Consider the following 9,815-nt stretch of genomic DNA (forward strand, 5'->3'; position numbering starts at 1 on the left):
CTCAGTAATGACGCCACCGGCCTCGCGCCGTTCTCCCGCGGCCGTCAGCCTCGTCCTGCTCGCCACAGTAAACATGATGAATGGCGACTGTAGAACGCAAAAGCCGAATCCCGGACATTTTGGGTCTCTAAATCCCTGGCAAACTCATCACTTACTGAGGCTAGCCTTGTTGTTTTCAACTGTGCTCTCTAACCGGTAGGCGTGGCCTCCTAAGGCAGCGAAGCAAGTGCATTCTGGGAGTTGTTGTCTTTCATCCACATAAGCCAAAAATACATTTTCTGGCTTTTCTCAGTCTAGAAAGCTCCAAATTCAAAAATTTCTCCACATTTCTTCTACTTAAATGACCTATTTTAAATACACATTCATCTTCCCAGAGGTGAAGTATCCCTTTAAAAAGTGGGTGGGTCTTGTCCCACCCATATACAATGGTTCCGACGCCCATGGGTATATTTATTTTACTTATTTTTTCTAGTGCATTCCTTTATGGATGTTGTTTTGCTTAATTGTATTTTTTATTTGTCTTTTTGTAATTAAGTGTTCTTGTTGTATGTTGAGACCAGTGTGGTAATTTTGCTTCCGTTACAGGAGCCGAGGCTTCAAGGCAGGCCGCTAGTAGGGCCTCACGTGCGGTGGTGGAGGTTTTGTCAGAGTGCTGTGCGTTCATGCTTGACCTTATTGGAGTGCGTGTGTTGATGCCATAGACTGTAAAAAATAGGTTGATGCCCGTGCACAGGGTGGTAAGAGTGACTATAGGAGCCTTGTGCTCACTAAAATAGTGTACCTGCCATTGTTAAGCCTCGGCCTCCTTCTTGGTTTCGCCAGATTTGTGAATGTTGAATGATAAATGTTGAACCAGTCTTTTAATGTTGTCTTTTGATTGTTGTTGACTATTTGAATAAAACAAATTTTTTGTATTTTGTGGTATCCACGTCTCAGGCCCTTCTTCGATAACCACGTGATTCATATATTAAATTGATTCATATATATATATTCATATATTGAATTTATATATATATATATATATATATATATATATATATATATATATATATATATATATATATATAGCCTATCAGAAGGTAAGTATTTTAAGATTTTTAGAAAATCTGCAGCTGACCTGGAGCTTTGAACTACTAGCCTAAATAATCACGGCACAAAATAAGCTTTTCTTGTCCGTATTTTAAAAGCAGTCGACAACTGACCAAATTATGTGTGCCTTTATCTTTCATGAGTCGCTTTGATCCTACAGTGCTATACCTGTTATTTCTAAATTTCGTTCACACGTTCTAAAGTGAAAGTATTTTTGCCTTCTGCTCCTCCCACTTGGTTTCATTTCTGTTAAAATGCTTTTTTTGCTTCTTATGTGGTTTTATAAAAACTTGATTTGGTGATATACTTAATGCCATGATAATAAAATAAGAATTATTATTTATTCCATATTTATTATGAAGAAAAACATGATTTTTTAAAAAAAGACTGCATTTAGAATACTGTACCTATAGCACAACAAAGATTTGTCTCTTTTATTCCTCAATGTTTAAAAATGTCAATGAAAATGACACTGTGGTGGAAAAGTTTTTGATGTTTAAGGAAAATGTTAAAAATGATGGAAGTAAACTAATGAGAGATTTCTTTCCTAAATATTATCAAGACAAAAGTGCTTTTATTTGAAGAAACAAATAAAGTTCACAGTGAGGTGATTAATTTCTTGTTCTTGTTTTTCTTTCTGTTTTTAGTTTGTTTGACAGAGAATGGAAATGTCTGCAAGATGCTTGTGGGAAATACAACCTGCACAAGATCTGAGTTTTGAATGGCTGTCTTGAGTCCTGCCGTCAGCTACTCTTCAGACATCAGACCATGCAGCAAACGACACCGCTACTGTGAAGGCTGAGGACATTCATGTGGCATGACCACTTTAAGGATTACTCTTCTCATTACTGTTATTGTTCCACTTTACTATGAACTTTGCTTTTGTCGATGTTCTCGTGCTGAATATGAGATAAATGGGGAATGCTGTCCAATGTGTGCTCCTGGTAAGACTGATAATAAAAAGTTATACCATATACTTTACATATTTTACACAATTTGTATAATTTCAAAGTTTCTAACTTTCAGAAATTTTTTTTTATTCTTTATCAATGTTTTTTTTTTTACTGCAAGTTTGTGACGTTATTACGTCAGTGATGATAATCTGCTTTATTCTGCATTAATGAATATATTTTTTTCTGCATAAAAGCATTTGTTTGGTTTGTGAAAAAAAACTTAATTATAGAGTCAGAATACCATGACAGTGCATTTTGCATCATATTACCAAAGTGATTTCTGTTGAAATTCAATAACAAATTTTATGTGCTGCTTTTTAGGAAACCGTGTTTATTGGCACTGCAGAGAAGATACCAGCACAACTTGTGCTCCATGCCCTGAATACACTTTTATTGATGAACCCAACGGCTTATCAGAATGCTTTAAATACAGTGTGTGATTCAAGTGAGTGTTTCCCCCTTTAAATTTGTTCATCCGAAAATTAAAAAGTTGTTATAATTTACTTAAGAGGTGATTTAGCATCTAAAGAGATGCAAGCTATTTGGGTTCATGGGTTCCTATCAGTAACTAATGTAATATGGTTTCTGCTGACACATTTCTATCTTAGAGCGAGGGTTAAGAGTGAGTAAAGCCTGCACTCGGTCGTCAGATGCTGTGTGTGAGCCACTGGAAAGATTCTTCTGCACTGAAAGAGAGAAACACACCTGTAGACTCGCTGTGCAACACTCTGAATGCAGACCTGGACAATACATCAGACAAGCAGGTAAATGATCACATTATATAAAGATGCATAGACAGTGCATGAAATGCTGTTTATTGTTATCTGTGCTGCATTAGTTGCAGTTAAGGAAACAAGAGCCTTTATTCATTTTATTTTAAACAACATCTTTATGTAACTATATGTCCCTTGTCTTTCCAGGCACTGGCTCCACAGATACAGTATGTGCCGACTGTAAAGCTGACACATATTCAGATGGGTCTTTATCATCCTGTAAACCACACACAAAGTAAGTGTTCACTTATACTCTTGGTGTGTGCTGTTCATCATTTTACATCTGATCCTGGATATTATTCACAGGTGTGAAGCATTGGGACTTACTGAAATAAATCCAGGAACACAGTCGTCTGACACTGAATGTGGAAATCCACCTAATGTTACAGCCATTGCTCTTAGTGTTACAGTTACTGTAATAGTAATAATTACAGTAATAAGTGTCCTTACAATCAGACATATTCAAAAGAAGAAATGATCTCGTCAGTCAGGTAAGCTTTAATCAATTTGTTCAGAACGTTTTTGTAGTATGCTTTGAGACAGAGTTGTTTTTCATATAATTTCTATGCAAATTCAGCCAAATAATTAAAAAAAAAATGGTCATGGAGCTGGAATACTTTTTGACAATCATTCATATACACTATATTTGCTACAATTAGAAAAGAGGGTGATGCAGTGAGTAAAATAATTGATTAAATTATAATTTTGTCTCTCTTCTGTTCATACTGGAATACAGGTATTGAAAGTTGATTTCTTTTTTCACATTAAAGAGAAAAAAAGAAAACAAATTACTTTTAATTTGTTTTAAATAACTAAATGTATGTTTATCTGTTTTCTGTTAAAAGGAAACGGGAAATGATCTCAATGAAAAAGCCAGAATGGGTAAGAGTAGTTCCCTTTCGTAGTCACTCCGAGTTACGTCGGATGACGACGAATGGGGTTTCGCTTAGAAAGCCTATCATCTTCGAGTATATAAAACGAGCCAATGGCAATGAAATGCCATGGGTCTGCGGAATTTGCATAGCGTAACTCCGCCCTACCCTGGGGGTATATAAGGAAGTGCGCTAGCAACATGCAGATATGTTTTCGCTTCGGAGCCAAGTTGATTCTTCACTCCACAGCCAATACTGAGTTCATCTCTTCATTCTCTTCGAGACGAGCCTCTCTCCAAGTGTTGGTGTGACAGCGAGTTCCAGCGAGTGCACATTCCCTGCTTATCTGTGCAGTGATTTGCCAGAGTTTGTGTGTTCATCTCTCTGGTCGCTTCGACACTTGCGGAGAAATCTCCTTTCACAAAAGAGCATTGCACGCGGCACGTCTTTTTAAAGATGCCTCGCCCGTGCACTTCTGGTTGCGGTCTATACATTTCTGACTCTGATGGGCACAATCGCTGTCTTGTGTGTCTGGGTGTTGAGCACGCTAAGGCAGCGTTTGTGGATGAGTCATGTTCCCATTGCGGGAACATGCCCATCGCACGGTTGCGGTCGAGACTCAATGACCTTCGTGGTAGAGTCCCCTCACCCGCACCCCGATCTACGAGCTCCACGAGAGCTGGTACTTCGGCTGGCGGCCAGGGTGACCTGAGGGTTACGGTGTGGAACAAAGCGCCGACTATTCCACGCTCCGCACCCCCCTCTAGCACTGTGCAACCCGTGAGTGTTCCAAATGAGCCTGCAGTACAGTCCACTGACTTGCCGCAGGTCTCATTCGGCGCTCCAGAGGAAGAAGTGATGTCGATCACTGCATCACAAGGTGGGCAGGAGTCCTTGGGAAGTGACGATTCGGCTGTGCTGCCACCCTCGGGTGTCCCAGCATTGCCCGAGTCTGATCCCGAGCTGACGGCCATGCTTTCCCGGGCAGCCGCGGCCATTGGACTAGAGTGGTCCCCGCCACCTGGTCCAGTGCGCTCGCGGTTGGACGATTGGTTTTTGGGTGCGGCCGCTGACCCCCGTCGGCGCCCAACCCCAATGCCTTTCTTCCCGGATGTGCATGAGGAGGTCACGAGGTTCTGGAAGGCACCATTGTCTTCCCGTGATCGCTCGGCGACCTCCTCCGCCTTGCCTCCTCTCTATCAGGCGGCCGCCAAAGGGTACACTGGGGTTCCCCAGGTTGAACGCTCTGTTGCGATGCAACTGTGTCCTCAGAGTGCTTATTCCCGTGGCGATCCTAAGCACCCCTCCAAGGCCTGTAGGTTCTCCTCCACTCTCGTGGCGAAGGCCTATAGAGCTGCGGGGCTGGCGGCTTCCTCACTGCATGCCATGGCGACTCTGCAGGGTTACCAGGCCCAGATGTTACGTGACATGCACGAGGGGAGGACTGACCCATCACTCTTTCCGCTATGCCACCCTCGCCTGGGCCGGTCATTCCGCCTCGCTGCACCACCGAGGGTACGTCTGTGGTCCGCATGACCCCGCTGGTACAGTTCCTGGGAGCCTGGTTAGAGCTTCCCGGTCTGTCCCGCTGGGTCGCGAGGACCATCAGGCTCGGCTACGCGATTCAGTTCGCGCGGTCTCCTCCCCGCTTCAGGGGAGTTCGCTTCACTATGGTCGGTGGCAATGCCCCTGTCATGAGAGCGGAGGGTGCGATCGGCACAGATGCACTGGCGCACAGCTGGCCGCGGGGCCTCCGCAAGTATGCGTTTCCCCCAGTGAGCCTTCTTGCGCAGACTTTGCGCAAGATCAGGGAGGACGAGGAGCAGGTAATATTGGTTGCCCCGTATTGGCACAACCGCACCTGGTTCCCAGAACTAGTACTCCTCGCGACAGCACCTCCCTGGCCAATTCCTCTGAGGAAGGACCTGCTTTCTCAGGGACGGGGCACCTTATGGCACCCTCGTCCCGATCTTTGGAACCTCCACGTGTGGCTCCTGGACGGGACGAGGTAGGTTTGAGAACCCTACCACCAGCGGTGGTGGCTACCATCACTTCCGCTAGAGCATTGTTCTTCTAAACATCTAGAACCCACGAAATGCCCCATCAGTGTCGTGCTTTCCTTCCTGCAAGAAGGGTTGGAGCGAAGACTGTCTCCCTCCACCCTGAAAGTGTATGTTGCCGCCATTGCCGCACATCACAACGCAGTTGATAGTAAGTCCTTGGGAAAGCACGACCTGATCGTCAGGTTCCTGAGGGGAGCGAGGAGACTGAATCCTCCTTGTACTCCCCTCGTACCCTCTTGGGACCTCTCAGTGGTTTTAACTGCCCTGCAGAGTGCTCCCTTTGAGCCTCTGCAATCATTGGAGCTTAAGTTCCTGTCAATGAAGACAGCGCTCCTGGTTGCATTGGCCTCCATCAAGAGGGTAGGGGACCTGCAGGCATTTTCGGTTGATGAAGCGTGCCTGGAATTCGGACCGGCTAACTCTCACGTGATCCTGAGACCCCGGCCTGGATATGTGCCCAAGGTTCCCACCACACCCTTTCGAGACCAGGTGGTGAACCTGCAAGCGCTGCCCTTGGAGGAGGCAGACCCAGCCTTGGCACTGCTCTGTCCAGTACGCGCCCTCCGTGCTTACGTTGACAACGCAGTGTTTCAGGACCTCAGACCAGCTCTTTGTCTGTCATGGTGGGAAGCTGAAGGGAAAGGCTCTCTCCAAGCAAAGGTTGTCTCACTGGATAGTGGACGCCATTGCTTTGGCTTACCAGCAGCAAGGTCGACCATGCCCCCTTGGTGTGACGGCCCACTCCACTCGGAGTGTGGCATCCTCTTGGGCTCTAGTGCATGGCGCCTCGCTAACAGACATCTGCAGAGCTGCAGGCTGGGCGACACCTAACACATTTGCAAGATTCTACAATCTCCGAGTGGAGCCAGTTTCTTCTCATGTACTCGCTTCAACTAGCCGGTACTAGATTCTGCTCAGGTGTCTTCGCTTGCTCGCCATTCCTCTCCACGGACGGGATACGTGCGATATTTTCCTCAGGTGAGCCTAATAAGCCCTGAGGCTCCTCCAGCACTGACGACGTCAATGCCAGAATTATGCCACTGGCAGCTTTCGCGCTTGGCTAGGTGCCTCCATGTGCATGGTTCCCCCCCTGGGCGACCCCCACATCTGTATTTCCACTGTAAGCCTCTCTGAGCATGTGTCTTTCCCTCGGCAAGCCACCTTGCCACCCCTGGGGTTGAAATATTCCACCTGCGGCTGGACACCCCAGTGATACTCCATATGCAGCCCCTCGTGGTCATATGTGTATTCCAAGTCCCCCCCTTCGGGCTTGGCATAATTGCATATTTCCACTGAGATATGCTTCCCAGTGTACCTTGGTATTCCTGTGTTAAGTAGGAGTCCTTCGTCCGTGCCAGTCTCACGACAGGGAGCTCAGACTTACGCAGGGCACTGGAAGACAGTCGAGAGGTGGCGTGATTACACTGGGAACCCCATTCGTCGTCATCCGACGTAACTCGGAATGACTACGAAAGGGAACGTCTCGGTTACGTATGTAACCCTCGGTTACGTTACGTCTCCCTGCCACTTCCGCTGTACCGCTGGAACGCCTGAGTTCAGTCTCGGCTCCTCAGCGAAGACATATCTGCATGTTGCTAGCGCACTTCCTTATATACCCCCAGGGTAGGGCGGAGTTACGCTATGCAAATTCCGCAGACCCATGGCATTTCATTGCCATTGGCTCGTTTTATATACTCAAAGATGATAGGCTTTCTAAGCGAAACCCCATTTGTCGTCATCCGACGTAACGTCTCCGTTCCCTACTCAGGGAACGAGGGTTACATACGTAACCGAGACATAATTCATATTGACATACAACACAGTTAATCAGCTCATGTACATGATGAGAAACTTCAGTGACATAATATTAGATTTTAATTGTGATTTATTTAACAATATGTTGGTCTTCCCCGGTTTTTCACTGTGACAAAGCAATGCAAAACATTCTTTGTGCCTGTGCAAGTTGAAAAGTAATGCTTTCATTCACTGTGTTTTCAGTTGTTGATGACCGAAAAATACTGATCATTTCGGATTGGAACAACCCATAAACGACTAGGAATAGCTACAGTTTCCAGACTACTCAGAATTGTCTCCACATCAGGACCGGTGCCATGCCATTGCACATACTTCAGAACAAATGCAGACTATTCCCCCAGTCGCAGAAATAGTTGCGTCTCTCTCCTTTGCCCAACACCAATGAAGAGAGAACGCCAACTCCTGTGAAGACTTCAGATGATGCAAACTCTGAATCAACATCACCAATGCTACATTTTTCTAAATGTCATAATCATTTGTTTGCAAACAAGTATTTTTTTTATGATTATAAAATCTTTTTTTTATTATTATTATTCTAGAATCGATATTAATTCAAATTAAATTGCTTTATTTTTGTCCTTGCTTATAGACGAGGTTGACAGAAGTTAGCCACTTTTGTTCCAACAGAGGATGAAATGTGTCGTCATCTATGAGTGTTGAGTGTAATATCCCTATTAAGTGGACGCATGGAGGAGACGTGAGACTGAAAGCACTGAAAAGCCCTTGCACTACTCATATATATATATATATATATATATATAATACAGTAGAGCTGCACGATTAATCTTTAAAAGACTGTGATCTCGATTCAAACACCCACATGATCTTCTTCCAATTCGTCTATCAATTAAACTTTGACAAAATCATATAGCAACATTCAAAGCTGTGTCATCATGAAACAGCTTCACAAACAGTCTTTTCAACCTCATAGTATCATTATTAGTGTGATGCAATAATTAAAATTATCCTAGATGTACTTGGATAAAAGTTTAAAGTTCAAATATAAACACTGATGTCTATACGATAACGATCAAAATCAGCTTTTAATAGAAGCTTTGCACTTAAAATAACGCATTAATCGATTACATTGTTCCGCCAGTAGGTGGCGTCAAGTGACTGTAAAAAAATGTATTTGTTATTGAATCATTTATTGTATGTAATATTGTATGATGCTTCTGAATAAAACTCAGAAAGATGTGATGATTTGCTTTTGTAAATATGACTCATGTTATACATCATGTACAGTCTGTATAAGTGTATGATTTAGCTTTTCCCGATCATCTAGTGTTAAAAAAATTGCAATATATCGCAATACTTGTAGAATCGCAATTCTTAAAAGAAATTGCAATACATATCGTATCGGCACCCAAGTATCGTGATAGTATCGAATCGGAAGATGTGTGTATCGTCCCAGCCCTAGTTTAAATTAATAAATGATTCACTAACTGATTTTGTATATGTATATTTCTAAATACAGTCGTTTACATGTCTTGATCTCCTACTCCTACTATATGTTTTTTTGAAGGCCAAAAGGTCATCACTTTTCTCCTGTTTATTGGCTAGATGAGGAGATAGGGTAGGCTATATGTCATTGTATGTTTTGATTCTTTTGTTTGATTCGTATGGAAGGTAGTTCTACGTGGGAAGTTAGTTTCGTGTGTTCATTGTTTTGACATTAGCTCACCCCTGAAGATATGCTTCCAAACTTTTTTTATTAAAGAAATTGTTTTGTTAAAAACAAAAAGAATCACACTATGAAAACAAACAAAAAAAGAAAAGGGGTAATTAAGAAGTACTGTTTTGTCATTTATGTTACACCCTTACCTAGACCAGGGACCGTAACATTTTTTTAAGGCTAAGTTAAAATCACTAAATAAAAAATGAAAATAAATAACGAAAGCTCAGACTATATGTTAACTAGTGAGAGGAACACACATTAACTAACCTGGGATTAGTAATAAGGTCTATATGATCTGTAGCTCCGCCCCTTTTCAGTGATGCAGTAATCTGATTGGATTCCCTTCTGCATGAAGGCAAGATCTTACAGATTTATTAATGAACCACTTGTTTTAAAATCTTCCTGGTCTACTGACATTTATGACATCCACTTCAAACATAACAATGCTCATGATAACTTTAGTAAACTCTACAGTAAGTTAATCCACTTCCCCATCTAATTACTCTTCGATGTGATACCATAGAAATATACAGAGCCAAAACAAAAAGTTAAAAAACAAAATTCTAATGATG

At 43.0% G+C, this 9,815-nt stretch overlaps 1 protein-coding gene across 1 annotated transcript; it reads left to right on the plus strand.

Annotated features, from left to right (window-relative positions):
* Positions 1–1,052: 1,052 nt before the first annotated feature.
* On the plus strand, positions 1,053–9,064 carry LOC311066123 (tumor necrosis factor receptor superfamily member 5-like). The gene is made up of 8 exons (XM_084087131.1): positions 1,053–1,079; positions 1,737–2,033; positions 2,364–2,487; positions 2,651–2,806; positions 2,963–3,050; positions 3,122–3,306; positions 3,661–3,697; positions 7,749–9,064. Exons 2-6 carry the CDS (start codon positions 2,004–2,006, stop codon positions 3,291–3,293), a joined length of 570 nt encoding a protein of 189 aa, XP_083943257.1. The 5' UTR covers positions 1,053–1,079; positions 1,737–2,003; the 3' UTR covers positions 3,294–3,306; positions 3,661–3,697; positions 7,749–9,064.
* The last annotated feature ends 751 nt before the right edge of the window (positions 9,065–9,815 follow it).

The sequence above is a fragment of the Abramis brama genome (assembly GCF_963993115.1).
Source record: "Abramis brama genome assembly, chromosome: 16".
In the NCBI taxonomy this organism is placed as follows: domain Eukaryota; kingdom Metazoa; phylum Chordata; class Actinopteri; order Cypriniformes; family Leuciscidae; genus Abramis; species Abramis brama.

Bases quoted from the DNA above. Each gene is read 5' to 3' on its own strand.
- LOC311066123 (XM_084087131.1), top strand. From the start codon at position 2,004: ATGGGGAATGCTGTCCAATGTGTGCTCCTG. The intron at 2,034-2,363 runs GTAAGACTGATA...GCTGCTTTTTAG, and splicing joins CTGTCCAATGTGTGCTCCTG to GAAACCGTGTTTATTGGCAC. The intron at 2,807-2,962 runs GTAAATGATCAC...TTGTCTTTCCAG, and splicing joins ACAATACATCAGACAAGCAG to GCACTGGCTCCACAGATACA.